Source organism: Microcaecilia unicolor, chromosome 7, assembly GCF_901765095.1.
Source record: "Microcaecilia unicolor chromosome 7, aMicUni1.1, whole genome shotgun sequence".
NCBI classification, from domain to species: domain Eukaryota; kingdom Metazoa; phylum Chordata; class Amphibia; order Gymnophiona; family Siphonopidae; genus Microcaecilia; species Microcaecilia unicolor.
In genome coordinates, this window is record NC_044037.1 from 109,518,647 (window position 1) to 109,536,826 (window position 18,180).

At 47.3% G+C, this 18,180-nt stretch overlaps 1 protein-coding gene across 2 annotated transcripts in view; it reads left to right on the top strand.

Moving 5' to 3' along the window:
- Window positions 1-18,180, top strand: part of SETD1A (SET domain containing 1A, histone lysine methyltransferase) — a 355,902-nt gene that overhangs the window by 235,690 nt on the left and 102,032 nt on the right. For both annotated transcript variants that reach the window (XM_030208984.1, XM_030208985.1), the window contains exons 11-13: window positions 11,899-12,050; window positions 12,386-12,449; window positions 13,044-13,352. In XM_030208984.1, the coding sequence (XP_030064844.1) occupies window positions 11,899-12,050; window positions 12,386-12,449; window positions 13,044-13,352 (525 nt within the window). The remainder of the gene's footprint in view (window positions 1-11,898; window positions 12,051-12,385; window positions 12,450-13,043; window positions 13,353-18,180) is intronic.

Sequence of the window (18,180 nt, forward strand, 5' to 3'; positions counted from 1 at the left end):
ATATATTATTATTATTATTGTTACATTTGTACCCCCACATTTTCCCACCTATTTGCAGGCTCAATGTGGCTTACAGAGTGTTGTTATGACAGAGTCATGACAGGATATTGGATACAATCAAAAGTAAGCAGAAGATGGATGAGGAGTTAGAGAAGATGGTGTTAGAATAGGATAGTTTAGGAGGTGATTTGTGTCTTTAAGGGGTCTTTTTGTAGGCTTTATTAAAGAGATGTGTCTTCAGAGATTTGCGAAAGTTGCTTAGATTGTCCATAGTTTTTAGGGCTGGGGTTACCCATTCCATATCTGTGTACTTCTGTAGGAGAAGGTAGTGGCGTATGCCTGCTTATATTTAAGTCCTTTACAACTGGGAAAGTTCAGATTGAGGAATTTGTGGGCTGATCTCTTGGCATTTCTGGGCGGTAAGTCCACAAGGTTAAACATGTACAGTGGGGCATCTGCGTGAATGATCTTGTGTATGATCGTGCAGATCTTGAATTCGATACGTTCCTTGAGTGGAAGCCAGTGGAGTTTCTGTCTTAAGGGTTGCGCACTCTCGTATTTGGTCTTTCCAAATATGAGTCTGGCTGCGGTATTCTGGGCTGTTTGGAGCTTCTTAATAGTCTGTTCTTTGCAGCCAGCATACAGAGTGTTACAGTAATCCAAGTGACTAATTACCATAGATTGTACCAAGGTACGAAAAATGTTTCTCGGGAAGAAAGGCTTAACTCTTTTGAGTTTCCACATCGAGTAGAACATCTTTTTTGTCGTGTTCTTCACGTGGGTATCGAGAGTGAGGTTTCGGTCGATGGTAACTCCAAGAATCTTCAGGTTTTCTGATATAGGAAGGGTGCAGTATGGTGTGGTTATAGAGGAGTAATCGTTTGTGTTGTATTGAGAGGTGAGTACTAAGCATTGAGTTTTTTCTGCGTTGAGTTTTAGCTGGAATGAATCTGCCCAGCTATGCATGGTTCTGAAGCTTTGGTTGATCTCGTTGGTGATTTCGTTAAGATTGTGTTTGAACGGGATGTAGATCATGACATCGTCTGCATATATGTAAGGGTTAAGGTTTTGATCAGCTAGAAGTTTGGCTAGAGGTATCATCATTAGGTTGAAGATGGTTGGTGAGAGGGGGGAACCTTGAGGAACTCCGCATTCTGGTATCCATGGAGGTGATCTTTCGGCGTTTATTATTACTTGGTAGGATCTGGTGGTGAGGAATCCCTCGAACCACTTGAGGACTGGGCCTCCGACTCCGAAGTATTCTAGTATATGAAGTAGTATTCCGTGATCAACCATGTCGAAGGCGCTTGACATGTCAAATTGTAGTACGAGTATGTTCTTTCCAGTAGCAATTGTTTTTTTTGAATGAGTTCATTGTCGCCACTAGTAAAGTTTCGCTGCTATGATTTGATCGAAATCCTGGTTGTGACTCGTGTAAAATTGAGTGTTTAGTTAGGTAATCATTGAATTGTTTCGTGACTATGCTCTCCATTATTTTGGTTATGAGTGGAATAGATGCAACTGGTCGATAGTTAGTTCTTAGCGTCTTTTTGCAGAGGGGTGAGTAGGATGTTTCCTTTGTTAGTGGGGAATAAACCATTTAGGAGTCTGTGGTTTATTTGGTCCGTCAGGTCTTTCTTGAATTGTTTGGGGGGCGGCTCTTATTAGGCTAACAGGGCAAATGTCTAGTTTGCATTGAGACTTGCTATATTTTTTAAGCCATTGTGAGAGTTCATCTGCAGAGATTTTGTTGAAGTTGGTCCATGAACGATCTGCTGGGTGTTCTTTACGAGCATATACTTGTGGGACTCGGTGTGCAAGATGCTAGATTTGGCAGACTGTCTCCCACAGGAGCAGACTGAGTTGCTTCGCTTGTTGGCCAAGCAACAGAAGGCGTGTCGTAAGATCTTGGCCAGGGGTGCCTACAACACTTTTGATGTAGCATCCAGGATCTTTGCTCAAAGTATAGTGATCTGCAGACTCTCATGGCTGCGTGTCTCTGACTGCAAACCAGCGGTTCAGCTGAGATTGGCAGATGCTCCCTGCCTGTGGGATAACCTTTTTGGAGAGAAGATTGAGGAGTTCGCTGACCAGATCAAGAAACACACTGATACCATCTCTTCTCTCTCCCGCTGGGCACCTTCTGTATCCAACTCCTCCTCTAGGAGGTCTTTTGGCAAGTCGAGAAGGGGTGCCTACTACTTGCAGAGACGTAGGTATGCCGCCACCTCTTGCCCGCCTTCACAGGCTCGGGCTCAGCTCCAGCATGCTCGTTCTCACCAACAGCGTGCACCTAAGGCTCCTGCTGCTCCCCAGTCAAAGCAAGGGACAGGCTTTTGACTGGCTATAGCAGAGCATAGCCGATAGCCAATTGTCTGTGCTAGACAACTTGCCAGTCGGTGAGAGGGGGGGGGGCTGAAAGGTGACCCCTTATTGCCTCCAACTGGTGGGTTCTTCAAATAGTCCATCTCAGATACACCCTCAGTTGGCGTCAGAAACCCTAAATTGCCCACCAAGGGCTCATTTCTTCAGCTCTCAGCACAAGCAGGTACTTGCAGAGGAACTCTCAGCGGTTCTGAAGGCCCATGTGGTTGAGCCCGTTCCACCACTGGAGGAAGGGTGGGGATTCTATTCCAGGTAGTTCCTAATGCAAAAGAAGGGAGGAGGGATGTGTCCTATCCTAGTCCTAAGGGCCCTGAACAAATTCCTGGTCAAAGAAAAGTTCAGGATGGTTTCCTTGGGCACCCTTCTCCCCATTATTCAGGAAAATGATCGACCATGCTCTCTGGAATTAAAGGATACATATTCGCACATCCTGATACTTTCAACCCACCAAAGTATATACAGTTTCAGTTGGGAGCACATCACTTCCAGTACCACGTGTTGCCATTTTCCTCGTGTCAGTTCCCAGGATATTTACCAAATGTCTAATGGTAGTTGCAGTGTCGCTACGCAGACTGGGAGTCAGTTTTTCCTTATCTTGACGATTGGCTAGTGAAGAGCATGTCAGAGGACGGTGCTTGGGAGTCCATGTGGAGGACTGTTCTGGTGTTCGAGCTACTAGAGTTCGTTTTAAACTACCCCGAGTCTCATTTACACCCTTCCCAGCAATTGAAGTTCATTGGATCCCTGCTAATATGCAGAATGTTCAAACCTTCCTCTCGGGGCTGAGAGCAGACACTATTTGCACTGACGTCTTGGGTTTGATCCTCTCACCAGGTCATGGCTCTGCAGATATTAAGGTTGTTGGGACACACGATGTCCACAGTTTCAGATGCCCATGACACATCTGCACATGAGAGCTGCCCAGTGGACCATGGCTTCTCAGTGGTGCCAAACCAAGGCCTAGAAGATGTCATCCAAGTGTCCCTGAAGCTTGCTTGCTCCCTGTTTTTGTGGACCATTCGATCCAATTTGACTCTAGTTCTTCCATTCTAACTTCCTCAGCCACAAAAAGTGCCGACAACGGATGCATCTCGTCTTGGTTGGGGAGCTCATGTAGACGGACTATTTGGAACACACTAAAGGCTTTCAGAGATCAGCTGTCTCACAAAATTGTACTGAATCAAACAGTCAATCAGATTGCAATGTATTACACCAACAAGTGTGTTTGTGTGTGTTGGGGGGGGGGGGGGAGCACCGGATCATGCCCTCTTTGTGTCAGAAGGCTGTTCGGATCTGGCGTTGGGCTCTCTGGCAAGGTATGCTCCTTCGCGTTATTTATCTGGCCGGCAAAAACAGCCTGGCCAACAGACTGGGCAGGGTCATGCAACGGCCTGGATGTTGAAAGCCTAGAATTTGCTTCCTTGTGTCTGATGGAGTGGAGAAGTGGCCTAGTGGTTAGGGTGGTGGACTTTGGTCCTGAGGAACTGAGTTCGATTCCCACTTCAGGCACAGGCAGCTCCTTGTGACTCTGGGCAAGTCACTTAACCCTCCATTGCCCCATGTAAGCCGCATTGAGCCTGCCATGAGTGGGAAAGCGCGGGGTACAAATGTAACAAAACAAACAAACAAACTTCACGAGTGGTCTGTCAACATGGTTGTTGTTCACGAGATCTTCCAAGCATGGAGCACCCCCTCGGTGGACCTTTTGCCACTCACAAAGTCCCTCAGTTCTGTTCCAGGCTCCAGGCCCACAACAGGATTACGCCCGGATGCCTTCCTCCTTCATTGGGTATGGGTCTTCTTTATGTAACATAGTAACATAGTAGATGACGGCAGAAAAAGACCTGCATGGTCCATCCAGTCTGCCCATGTTTCTTGAGGGGGAACACTGTGTTGAAACTCAAGGAAGACCACAGAACCATGATACTGATTGATTCTTATTGGCCTCGTCAGATCTGGCTACCTCTTCTGGAGTTATCCTCCGAAGAACCATAGAGACTGGAGTATTTTCCAACCCTCCTCGTGCAGAACAAAGGGTCAGTTCTTCATCCCAACCTCCAGTCTCTGGTCCTCACGGCCTGGATGTTGAAAGCCTAGAATTTGCTTCCTTGTGTCTGATGGAGGGTGTCTCCCGTTTCTTGCTGGCTTCCATGAAAGATTCCACTAAGAGGTGTTACTCTTTTAAATGGAGGAGGTTTGTTGTCTGGTGTAAGGGCAAAGCTCTAGATCGCATTTTTTGTTCTCCACACACCCTTCGTGAACACCTTTCCTAGTCTGGCCTTAAGACCAACTCCATAAGGGTTCATCTCAGTGTGATTAGTGCTTATCAGTTTAGAGGGTAATCCCATCTCTAGACAGTCTCTAGTTGCTCGTATCATGAGAGGTTTGCTGTTGAGAGAGCCCACTGTGAAACCTCCTCTTGTGTCATGGAATCTCAATGTCGTTCTCACCCAGCTGATGAAAGCTCCTTTTGAGCCACTGGATTCCTGCCATCCGAAGAACTGAAAAGTCATTTTTTTGGTGGCTGTTACTTCAGCTTGTAGAGTCAGTGAGCTTCAGGCCTTAATAGTGGATGTGCCTCACACATCCTTTCCCCGACCTCATGCCCATCCTAGCAAGAGCGCCTTGCACACCTTGGATTGCAAGTGAGCATTGGCCTATTACATGGAGCAGACTAAGCCCCACAAACAGTCCGTCCAAAAGTTTGTTTCTTTTCATCCGAACAGATGGGCCCGGAAGCCCTGATTACACTGAAGGTTTTCACAAAAATCATATAGCCAACAAAATTTCTTCTTCAGACAGTTGGTGAGATGACTGTGTTGTTCCTGAACAGGCGATGAGAACAGATCACTTCTGTTAAAAAATCCTAATTTTGAACTGGTTTGTCTGATATAGCATGACCCTATGAGCCATTTCAAGTTCCATTGTATTGTTAGGGGTTTGGATAGATTTGGCTTTGGAGAGTAAAACTTAGATTCATAACTTAACTTTGGAGTACTGAGAATTTTTCTGCATTAGATTAAATCTTTCCACCCAAGGACTTTTCATGGCTCTTGCCTTGACTCGCGCCCCAGCTCACCTTCCGATGGCATGGGGGCGTTGGGCTGGGTCCCACACTGCTCTCCTGCATTGCCTCGTGGCTTGGTCCTGCACTGTTCACTCTAATGTGGTGGCATCGAGGGTGTTCCCCTAGGCGCCTGCATGTGTGCTGAAGATCTGCCCTTAAAGGGACAGCGTGCTGCAACTTCAGCAATGCTTGCGGAGTTCAGCTTCCGGTCTGGCAGGTACTTGAAGGTGGTGCCTGCCCTCCATTGGGGCCTTCGCAATGAGTTCTCCAGCCTTGCTTCTGTTCTGGTTCCTGCTCTTGTTCCAGCCTTGTTCCTGGTCCAACCTGATTCCTGTTCCAGCCTTGCCATGCATGTTTTCTGACCCTGCTGTGGACTTTGGACCTTGCTTAGTCTTTCTTCAGATCTAGCCTAGCCCTGCCTTGTATCCGGATTCCTGTCAAGCTGCAGCCCTGCCTTGTCTCTCCAAGTTCCTGCCGAGCTCCAGTCTTACCTTGTTTCTGAGTTCCTGCTGAGCTCCAGTCCTACCTTGTTTCTGAGTTCCTGCCGAGCTCCAGCCCTGCTTTGTCTCTGAGTTCCTCCTGAGCTCCAGTCTTTCCTTGTCTCTGAGTCCCTGCCGAACGCCAACCCTGTCAAACTCCTGTCCTGCCTCATCTCTGAGTTCCTGCTGAGCTCCAGCCCTGCCTCGTATCTGAGTTCCTGCCGAGCTCCAATTCTGCCTCGGCTCTGAGTTCCTGCCGAGCTCCAGCCCTGCCTCAGCTCCAAGTGCCTGTCGAGCTCCAGCCCTGCCTCGGCTCCGAGTGCCTGCCGAGCTCCAGCCCTGCCTCGGCTCCGAGTGCCTGCTGACTTTGCCCTTCCTGGGACTCTTGTCCTTGCCCCAGACTCAGCCAGTCTTGCCTAGACATTGCCTTTCTCCGTGCCTTGCTTTGTCTTTTATGTTTAGTCCCAGCCTTGTGTGTCTTGTTCGTTGCCTTGTCCAGTCCCGTCTCATCCAGTTCTTGCCTCGTCTTGCCCTGTCCTGCCTTGGTTCTTGCTCGGACACTTGTCTTGTGCTAGCCAAGGGGACTTGTCTGCCGCAGTTCCAGCTGTGGTCCAAGGGCTCACTATCCCTCTGGTCGTGACAACTTAGCAGAAGCCTACACATGATTTGTGTTTTCTGGTTTGGATTATTGTAATTCCATCTACGTGGGCATTTCTAAAACCGTGCTATCAAGACTTCAACTTTAGCAGAACACCTCTGCTAGGATTATCTTATACAAGTCAAATTTGGATAGACTTGAAACCCTTACTATAAACACTGTATTGGTTATCCATGGAGGTGCGTACTGAATTTAAAATCTGTTTAGCCTTTACATTTTTGTATGGAAATTACATATATGATTACACTTTTAAAGCTGAGACCTGCTTTGGTTTCTAACAAATCATAAGAACATAAAAATAGCCATATTGGGTCAGACTAATGGTCCATCTAGCCCAATATTCCCCTTCTAACTGTGACCAATCCAGTTCACAAGTATCGGACAGAAACCCAGTTAGTAGCATCATTCCATTCTGCCAATTTTTATAGCGCTACAAGGCGTACGCAGCGCTGCACAAACATAGAAGAAAGTCAGTCCCTGCTCAAAGAGCTTACAATCTAATAGACAAAAAATAAAGTAATCAAATCAATTAATGTGTATAGGAAGGAGGAGAGGAGGGTAGGTGGAGGCGAGTGGTTACGAGTCAAAAGCAGTGTTAAAGAGGTGGGCTTTCAGTCTAGATTTAAAGGTGGCCAAGGATGGGGCAAGACGTAGGGGCTCAGGAAGTTTATTCCAGGCGTAGGGTGCAGCGAGACAGAAGGCGCGAAGTCTGGAGTTGGCAGTAGTGGAGAAGGGAACAGATAAGAAGGATTTATCCATGGAGTGGAGTGCATGGGAAGGGGTGTAGGGAAGGATGAGTGTGGAGAGATACTGGGGAGCAGCAGAGTGAGTACATTTATAGGTTAGTAGAAGAAGTTTGAACAGGATGCGAAAACGGATAGGGAGCCAGTGAAGCGACTTGAGGAGAGGGGTAGTTATGAGTAAAGCGACCCTGGGGGAAGATGAGACGGGCATCAGAGTTTTGAACCGATTGGAGAGGGGAGAGGTGACTAAGTGGGAGGCCAGCAAGAAGCAGATTGCAGTAGTCTAAACGAGAGGTGACAAGGGTGTGGATGAGGGTTTTGGTAGAGTGCTCAGAAAGAAAGGGGCAGATTTTACGGATGTTGTAAAGAAAGAAACGACAGGTCTTGGCGATCTGCTGGATATGAGCAGAGAAGGAGAGAGAAGAGTCAAAGATGACCCCAAGGTTTCGAGCTGAGGAGACAGGAAGAATGAGAGAGCCATCAATAGAAATAGAAAACGGGGGGAGTGGGGAGGTGGGTTTTTTGGGGGGGGTGGGGGGGGGGGGGGGAATGAGAAGCTCTGTTTTGGTCATATTTAATTTCAGGTGGCGTTGAGACATCCAGACAGCAATGTCAGACAAGCACGCTGAAACTTTGGTTTGGATGCAAGGTGAGATATCAGGGGTAGAAAGGTAGATTTGGGAGTCATCAGCATAGAGATGGTAGGAAAGGCCATGGGATGAGATTAATGAACCAAGGGAAGACGTGTAGATAGAAAAGAGGAGGGGACCAAGAACAGAACCCTGAGGTACGCCGACAGGCAGAGGAATAGTAGTAGAAGAGGATCCACCAGAGTGAACACTAAAGGTGCGGAGGGAGAGGTAGGAAGAGAACCAGGAAAGGGCAGAGCCCTGGAATCCAAGTGAGGACAGGGTATCGAGAAGTATGCTGTGATCAACGGTGTCAAAAGCAGCGGAAAGATCAAGAAGAATGATGATGGAATATTGACCTCTGGATTTAGCCAGTAATAGGTCATTGGAGACTTTAGTAAGCTCGGTTGAGTGGAGAGGGCGAAAACCAGATTGTAGTGGGTCAAGAATAGCATGTGAGGAGAGAAAATCAAGGCAGCGGTGGTGAACAGCACGCTCAAGTAATTTGGAGAGAAAAGGGAGGAGGGAGATGGGTCGGTAATTAGATGGACAAGTAGGGTCGAGTGAAGGCTTCTTTAGGAGAGGTGTGACCACAGCATGTTTAAAGGCAGTAGGGACAGTTGCAGTGGAAAGTGAGAGGTTGAGAATGTGACAGATAAAAGGAATAAGAGCAGGTGAGATGGCATTAAGAAGGTGGGTGGGCATGGGATCAGAGGAACAAGTGGTACATTTTGAGGAAGAAAGGAGAAATGTAGTTTCCTCTATAGTAACTTCAGGAAAGGAGGAAAAGGATTGAGGGGAAGGAGAGAGAGGGGAATGGACTAGTGGAGGGAGAGGTGGCGAGGTAGAGAATTCAGGGTTTATCTTTTGAACCTTGTCGTGAAAAAATTCAGCAAGGGTCTGAGGAGATAATGAAGGGGGAGTTGGGGGAGGGGTCACCTTGAGGAGAGAGTTCAATGTGGTGAAGAGAAGTCGAGGGTTCGAGCCAAGAGAGTTGGTCAGTTGTATATAATAATCCTGTTTGGCGCGTAAAAGAGCAGATTGGAAGGAGGTCAGCATGAACTTAGTAAGAAATCAGCAAGGGCCCGAGGTTTCCGCCAGAGGCGTTCGGCGGAGCGGGTACAGGAACGTAGGTAGCGGATATTAGAAGTCAGCCAAGGTTGGGGTTTTGTACGCCTTATAGGGCAGGTCATCAAAGGTGCAAGAGTGTCTAAGGCAGAGGATAGAGTATTGTTGTAAGAAGAAACAGCCTCGTTGACAGACGTGGATGGTGCCACAGTAGAGAGGAGGTTTAAAACATGGGAGGATAGAGATGAAGGGTCAATATCGTGAAGATTCCTAGATAGATAAGATAGGTGATCAGAGAAGGGAAGATCAGAGGCAAGGAAACTAGAGGGTGAACAGTTGGAGGAGAAGATGAGATCAAGACAGTGACCATTTTGATGAGTGGAGGAGGTGGAGCATAGTTGGAGATTAAAGGAGGATGTTATAGCGAGTAACTTGGAAATATAAGAGTTGGAAGGATCATTAGCAGGAATATTAAAGTCACCAAGGATGAGAGAGGGGGAGGAAGGATCATGGAAGAAGGCAAGCCAGGCATCAAAGTCACTGAGAAAGGATGAAAGGGACTTATCAGGGGGACGATAAATGGCCGCTATTCGAAGAGGCAGAGGAGAGAAAAGGCGGATAGAGTGGACTTCAAAGGAGGAAAAACAGTCAGATTGAGGTGGAAGAAGGGGTTGAAATCTGGAGGAGGGAGAGAGAAGTAGTCCAACACCGCCCCCGCGACCAGCAGGGCAAGGAGTATGTGAAAAAAGATAGCCGCCATGGCAGAGGGCTGCGACTGAAGCAGAGTCGTCAGGGCAGAGCCAGGTTTCTGTTATGGTGAGCAGATGGAGGTGACGCGAGATAAAGAGGTCCTGGATATAGGGGAGTTTGTTACAGATAGAGCGGGCATTCCATAGGGCGCAAGAGAAGGGCAGAGAAGAGGAGGGGAGTAGAGGAATAGAGATGAGGTTAGAGAGATCGCGGTGAGATCTGTAGAGTTGGGATAATAGTGGATGAGGAGGGCCAGGATTGGGATTGATGTCACCGGCTGAGAGTAAGAGAAGGAGTAAAAGAGCGAAGGAGAGTAGGAGAGGTGTGGCCACGAAGGTGTCGAAGGTGAGAGGTATTTAGATGGAATGGGGAAGGCAAAATGGAGGGAAGAAAGAGACGGAGATTAAAAGCCAAGAGGGAGGAAGAGGGTAGGAGAGAAGGTGAGGTGATGAAGTCGATGGATGGGCAGTGAGTTCCTGTAGTGGAGAGAGGTAGGGGGTGGTTGAAAAGATTAGGAAGGGACAGGGCTGGGAAGAGAATTTGAATAGGGGCCATAAACGACTGAGGTACTTTAGCAACTGGGAAGAAGATTAGATGTAAAGAGAAAAATGCCTGGCACGCGGCACCTAGAGCGGAGGCCCTGAGTGGATCGGAGTGGACCTGGGTGTCACCCCAGAGAAGGCCGTAAGGATATGCAGATGAGCTGCAAGTCCTCCACAGCACCTGAAAGGCAGCCGGTGATAGAGCTGGGCACCTCTCAGCTGAGGAAAGGCTTACCAGGGGTTAGGCCGAAGCCAGCATTCCTCCCCCTGAGGGTCGCCTGATCCAAAGTTTGTTACTTTGAGTGACCCTGGATGCTAAAGCGTCTAGGGCTTTTCAGCTTGGAAAAAAGATGGCTGAGGGGAGATATGATAGAGGTCTATAAAATAATGAGTGGATGGAATGGGTAGACGTGAAGCGTCTGTTTACGCTTTCCAAAAAATACTAGGACTAGCAATGACGCTACAAAGTAGTATATTTAAAACGAATCGGAGAAAATATTTTCTTCACTCAACGTGTAATTAAACTCTGGAATTCGTTGCCAGAGAATGTGGAAAAGGCGGTTAGCTTAGCAGAGTTTTAAAAAGGTTTGGACGGCTTCCTAAAGGAAAAGACCATTATTAAATTGGGCCTGAGGAAAATATACTATTTCTGAGATAAGCAGCATAAAATGTTTTGTACTTTTTTGGGATCTTGCCAGGTATTTATGACCTGGATTGATCACTGGAAACAGGATGCTGGGCTTGATGGACCTTTGATCTTTCCCAGTGTTGCAACTTTCAACCCAATAAACATTGAATGATTAAAAACAAAAAAAAAAATTGTTCCTGGGGCTTCTCAAAAAATAATACAGCCAAATCCTCCACAGAGGCTTAGTAACCGTTGCTTTAGGCCCTGTCTTCCCCTTACCTAAAAGCATGTTAACAGTTGAAAATATCATAGGCCTATTAACATGAGCATAAATCCTACTAGAAACAAAACACTTTGCTGCCCTAATGTGCACCAAATATTCATTAGCAGCTTGCCACTAGTGTTTTCTGTCCACCGAGAATTTAAACTTTTTTCCACATCATCTCCAAACGACGCGTACTCTGCCTAAGAGCATACAAATCATGGGAGCACTCTGAATTATACCTGTCCTTTCTAACCTAAATAGAACATGGGTGAGATACCTTATGAAACACTGTTTTAACTTGAAGAGCCCAATTTTTATGCAGATCCTCTGTACAAACCACATCCCCGCTAGATCTTACAACCTCTTTCTCCCGAGTAGGAACATCCAGTTTAGCCCGAACAATTTTCAAAACACTCTTCCCATCAAACTGTTGGAATTATATGACTAAAATAACTTAGATGCCTAAATGATCAGTCCACGGGAAAGCAGCAATGTTTGCTGGAATGATGGAATAAAATGAATCTGTTGATGCTGAATTTGTCAAAGATTATAGAAAATAATCTGAGAAATTTTGTTTTTACACATTAAAGTGATGATAATACAAATCTTAGGATTGTGCTGGGTCAACCTTATAAATCCTTCTATATTTCAGTTATTTTTCTATGTACTGTTTCCTTGCTCTAGAGAGAGAGAAGGATATGCTGGAAGCCAACCGGCAGGGTCCAAATGGCTCTAAAAGAGACTCGGAGCGAAGGAAAGTGGAGGCTAAGCACAGGAAATCTTTCCATTTGGACAGCGAGGGAGAGGAAGCCTCTGAGGAGTCATCTTCAGAGAAGGTGTGTGCAGGATATCTGGGTGACATTTATTTTTAATGTAAATGGAGGAGTGTGGTAGCCGTGTTAGTCCACTCTTAAGGTTATCAATAGAAATCAAACAAAATAAAACATGGAAAAGAAAATAAGATGATACCTTTTTTTATTGGACATAACTTAATACATTTCTTGATTAGCTTTCGAAGGTTGCCCTTGTTATGTCCAATAAAAAAGGTATCATCTTATTTTGTTTTCCATGATTTATTTTGATTTCTATTGATAATGTAAATGGAAAATATCAGATTTCTACAAATATGGGTAAACCTATCTCTATATATATTTTGTTAATGCTTGGAAAGGAAGAAGAGGAGGATGATGAAGAGGAAGATCTGGAATTAAGTGAGAAGGACCAAGAGTCCGAAGGTAAGCAAGACTATGTATTGTGCAGAGAAAGGGGTAAGGCGAAGAGACCTTTTGATGTTTGTTCCACAATGACAGTTGGATGGCAAAAGGCCATTCTGTGCATGATAACTCCGTGATATGGAGAAAGAGAGAGGCCATACATAATGGATTCCTGGTGGAAATTTGTTGGGGAAGGGAAGAAGCTATGGGTGAGAGTCAGATGGGAAGGAGAAAGGGTTTCAGAGTTCTTCCTAGGTTAGAACTGGAAGTAGGGAGAAGAAAGGACTTTTCTTCCCGCTTTAGATCAGGGGTTCTCAACCCAGTCCTCGGGACACACCAAGCCAGTCTGGTATTCAAGATACCCACAATGAATATGCATGAAATAAATTTGCATGCACTGCCTCTATTGTGTGCAAATTCATTTCACGCATATTCATTATGGGGTATCTTGGGAACCTGACTGGCTGGGTACGTCCCAAGGACTGCATTAAGAACCCCTACTTCAGATAGAAGGTAGGCTGGACTGTTCTCCTGAAGCTTTTTTGTTTGTCTGGACCTCTCACTAGCCCCAAACAAGGATTAAGTAATTTGTTTTTGTTCTCAATTCTTATGTAGAAGAAGAAGCTGAGGTGGCAACGGTAGCGAGTGAGAGCTCTTCCAAGGCAGAATCTGAGGATGAGAGTGATACCACTTCAGATTCAGAGAGTAGCTCCTCATCCTCTTCCTCGGAGGATGAGGCAGAAGAAGAAGAAGAAGCAGTAGCAGCAGCAGCTGAGGAGACCCCTGCAGAGGAAACAGCAGAGGATACCATGGATGAGTCAACCTTAGACAGCTGCTTGGCTGAAGCCATGGCAGAAAGGAAGGACAAGACACAGCTCTCCATGCCAGAACCCGTCATGTTGGAGAAAGAACGTGATATTGCCAGTATGGGCCCACTTTTTGTTGTTTTTTTGTTTTTGGTCAACTTACAGGGTAATTCTATAACTGCACCTGTATATAAAAGTGCTCGGAGTACACCTTATAGAAATATATTCTATAAAGAAATATAGGTGTCTACTTGTCTGTATAGAATATTAGTGTATTCAGGTTATGTACATGTGTATACGCTTAGGCATGAGCACTTATGCCAGCCATAGAAGTAATTTAAGTGTGTGTGCCTAAGTGCCAATAATATGTGCATAACTTACAGTATTTTCTCTGAGGACAAGCAGGCTGCTTCTTCTCACATGTGGGTTGACGTCCGTGTCGGCCCAGGAATCGGTATTTTGCAAGCAAAATATCAAAAAAGGTTTTGCCAGAGTCTTCTGGCACGAGTGCAGAGCACACCGCGCATCCACGGACTGATTTCCCGCCTGTTGAGTGAACACGTTCCCTCAGTTGTTTTTTCTCTGCGTTGAATTACGGTGTTTTATTTTGCTGCTCCTTTCAGACCCAGGAGAGAGTCTTCGTTTTTTTCGATTTTTTTTCTTTTATTATCGTTTTAAAAAGAAGAGAGAGTGAGTACCTTTACTTTTGTTATTTTTTTCTCTCTTTTAAAGTTTATTTTCTTTTTCGACGTGGCCGGGTGTTTTCCCCCTTATTTTTGTGCCTTCTTATTTTAACAGGCACAATCGCGTCTTTTGATTTTGCCGAAGCTGTTTTTTCTTCCATGTCATCGAAGACTCCCAGAGGCTTCAAACGTTGTACTCGGTGCAACCGGACCATCTCAGGTACCGATACCCACACCTGATGTATCCAGTGCCTTGGGCCCGACCATTGCCCAACCGCTTGTAGTCTGTGCCTTCGTATGAAGAAACGGACCCAAGGGTCTCGAGAAGCCCAATGACACAAGCTTTTTGGGGCTCGTTTCGGTCCTTTGACATCGGTACCGAGGTCGGCGGTATCGACGTCGGGAGCGGAGGTAATGGCTGCTTAAAGACCAATTCGTGCTGCGAGCAGTGAGGCATCAAGTGGGTCTCCACCTGCCTTGAGGCCTTCTGTTATGCAGGCCCCCTGGGACCAACCTTCGTTGGACCCAGCCCCGAGGAGGCGTGAGGGTTCCACGTCCTCATCAGTACCAAGGAGTCTTGATGACGGGCGTTGAGCGAAGGCGAAGAAGCACAGTCATCGTTCTCCTTCGACACATGATGCCGGGAGCTCTGAGGCATCAAGGGAATTGGCACCTGAGAAGCATCAGCGCTGAGAGGATCGTTCCCCCTCTATACAGGAGGTGCCGATGCGTCGGTCTTCTAGCAGCCTGGTACCTGCTCCCGAGCCTCGACAGATTCTTCCACTGGCTCTTTTACCAACCCCGCAGCCTTGTCTGATTGCGGCTCTCGATGAGCGCATCAGGGCCCTGCTTTCAGAGCTTCTGGAACGGTTACTGCACCAGTCTGCTTCAGTGTTGGGGGTGTTTGCGCCTTCCGTACCGTCTGCTGCAGTGGCATCTGGCTCTTTGCCTGTGGTGAGGTCCCCGAACTCTGTGCCGCCTGCGGCATTGGTGTCTGCTGCCACCCAGGTCGACTCCCCTTCGACGTTGGTGGAGGAAGCTTCACCGGAGTCCAGGCGGGCGTCGACTTCTCGGCACCGCCATCAAGGACGTCGTTCCTCAGCGTTGAGGCAGGCTCGGTTTCGGACTGCTCTGAGGGATGTCTTGTCCGATACAGAAGATAAGCATTCGTGGGAGGAAGAGGAAAATCCCAGGTACTTTTCTTCTGACAAGTACTATGGGATTCCCTCTGAACCTCCCCCTCCACCAGAAAGGAGACTTTCTCCACCGGAGAGTCTATCCTTTACCTCCTTTGTCCTGGAAATGGCTGCGGCTATTCCCTTCCCTATGGAGGTTGAGGATGAGCCCAGGGCTGAGATACTCGAGGTCCTGGATTATCCTTCTCCGCATAGAGAGGCTGCAACAGCTCCTTTGCATAATGTACAGAAGGGAAGTCCTTATGCAAAACTGGTAGTTCCCGCTGTCTAATCCCGTGATCCCGAAAAAGCTGAATCCCAATATCAGATCCACGGTGAACCTGGATTGATGAGGTCTCAGCTACCTCACAATTCCATGCTGGTGGACTCCACCCTCAAAAGAGCCAAGAGTACTAGGGACTATGCCTCGGCTCCCCCAGGCAGAGAATCTAGAACCTTGGACTCTTTTGGGAGGAAGACGTATCAGGCCACTATGCTCGCTGCCAAGATCCAGACATACCAGCTCTTCACAAGCATCCACTTGCGGTACTTCCTTGTGCAAAAGAAAACAGGGGGGATGCGTCCCATCCTAGACCTAAGGGCCCTGAACAAATTTCTTATTCGAGAAAAGTTCAGGATGGCTTCCCTGGGCACCCTTCTTCCCATGATTCAGGAAAATGATTGGCTATGCTCTCTGGACTTAAAGGATGCTTAAACACACATTTTGATACTTCCAGCTCACAGGAAGTACCTTCGATTTCAGAAAGGGACACAGCACTTTCAGTACCGTATGCTGCCTTTTGGCCTGGTATCTGGCCCAGAGTGTTTGCAAAATGCCTAGCTCTAGTCGCAGACTGGGAGTGCATGTGTTCCCTTATCTCGACAATTGGCTGGTGAAGACCACCTCGAGGGAAGGTGTTCTGAAGTCCATGCGAATGACTATTCAGGTGCTGGAGCTACTGTGGTTCGTAATAAATTATCCCAAGTCCCATCTCACCCCAGTCCAAAAATTGGAATTCATTGGAGCTCTGCTGAACACTCGCACAGCTCGAGCTTATCTCCCCGAGGCAAGGGTGGACAGCCTTCTGTCCCTAGTGTCCATGGTTCGAGCGTCTCAGTAGGTCATGGCTCAGCAGTTGTTGAGACTTATGGGGCACATGGCCTCCACAGTTCATGTAACGCCCATGGCATGCCTGCACATGAGATCAGCTCAATGGACTCTAGCTTCCCAGTGGTTTCAAGCTGCGGGGGACTTAGAGGATGTAATCCAACTGTCCACCGACTTTCGGAATTCTCTGCAGTGATGGATGATTCGATCCAATTTGACCATGGGGCAAACATTCGAAGTTCCTCAGCCACGGAAAGTGCTGACAACGGTTGCATCTCTCCTGGGGTGGGGAGCTCATGTAGATGGGCTCCACACTCAGGGAGCCTGGTCCTTTCAGGAAAGAGGTCTGCAGATCAATCTCCTGGAATTGCTAGTGATCTGGAACGTTCTAAAGGCTTTCAGAGATCGTCTGTCCAACCAAAATACAGACAATCAGGTTACCATGTTTTACACCAACAAGCAGGGGGGCACCGGATCTCGCCCTCTGTGTCAGGAAGCCGTCCAAATGTGGCTTTGGACTTAACGTCACGGCATGTTTCTCCAAGCCACTTATCTGGCGGGCGTAAACAACAGTCTGGCCGACAGGTTGAGCAGGATAATGCAACCTCTCGAGTGGTCACTGAACATGGGCATAGTCCGCAAGTTCTTCCGAGCATGGGGCACCCCCTTGGTGGATCTTTTTGCCACTCAGATCAATCACAAGGTCCCTCAGTTCTGTTCCAGGCTTCAGGCCCACAACAGACTAGCGTCAGGTGCCTTTCTCCTACATTAGGGAACAGGCCTTCTGTATGCGTATCCTCCCATATCTCTAGTAGGGAAGACTTTGCTGAAACTGAAGCAACACTGCAGAACCATGATCCTGATTGCACCCTTCTGGCCACGTCAGATTTGGTTTCCTCTTCTTCTGGAGTTCTCCTCCGAAGAACCGTGGAGATTGAGATGTTTTCCAATCTTCATCACTCAGAATGAGGGGTCGCTTCTACATCCCACCCTCCAGTCTCTGGCTCTCACGGCCTGGCTGTTGAGAGCTTAGAATTCGCCTCCTTGGGTCTTTCAGACAGTGTCTCCCGAGTCTTGCTTGCTTCCAGAAGAGATTCCATGAAGAGGTGTTACTCTTTCAAGTGGAGGAGGTTTGCCGTCTGGTGTGACAGCAAGGCCCTAGATCCTCTTTCTTGCCCTACTTCAGTACCTTCTACACTTGTCAGAGTCTGGTCTCAAGATCAACTCCATGAGAGTTCACCTTAGTGCAATTAGTGCTTATCGCCATGTAGAGGGTAAGCCTGTCTCTGAACAGCCTTTAGTTGTTCACTTCATGAGAGGTTTGCTTTTGTCAAAACCCCCTATCAAACCTCCACCAGTGTCATGGGATCTCAACGTCGTTCTCACTCAGCTGATGAAAGCTCCTTTTGAGCCACTGAATTCCTGCCATCTGAAGTACTTGACCTGGAAGGTCATTTTCTTGGTGGCTGTTACTTCAGCTTGTAGAGTCAGTGAGCTTCAGGCCTTGGTAGTACATGCACATTATATCAAGTTTCATCACAACAGAGTAGTCCTCCGCACGCACCCTAAGGTCCTGCCAAAGGTGGTGTCGGAGTTCCATTTGAACCAGTCAATTGTCTTGCCAACATTCTTTCCCCGTCCTCATACCCGCCCTTGTTAAAGCAGTTTGTATACCTTGGACTGCAAGAGAGCATTGGCCTTTTACATGGAGCAGACAAAGCCCCACAGACAGTCCATCCAGTTGTTTGTTTCTTTCGATCCCAACAGGAGGGGAGTCACCATCGGAAAACGCACAATCTCCAGTTGGCTAGCAGATTGCATTTCTTTTACATATGCCCAAGCTGGGCTGACTCTAGAGGGCCATGTCACGTCTCATAACGTTAGAGCCATGGTGGCGTCAGTGGCTCACTTAAAGTCGGCCTCCATTGAAGAGATTTGCAAGGCTGCAACATGATCATCAGTCCACACATTCACATCTCA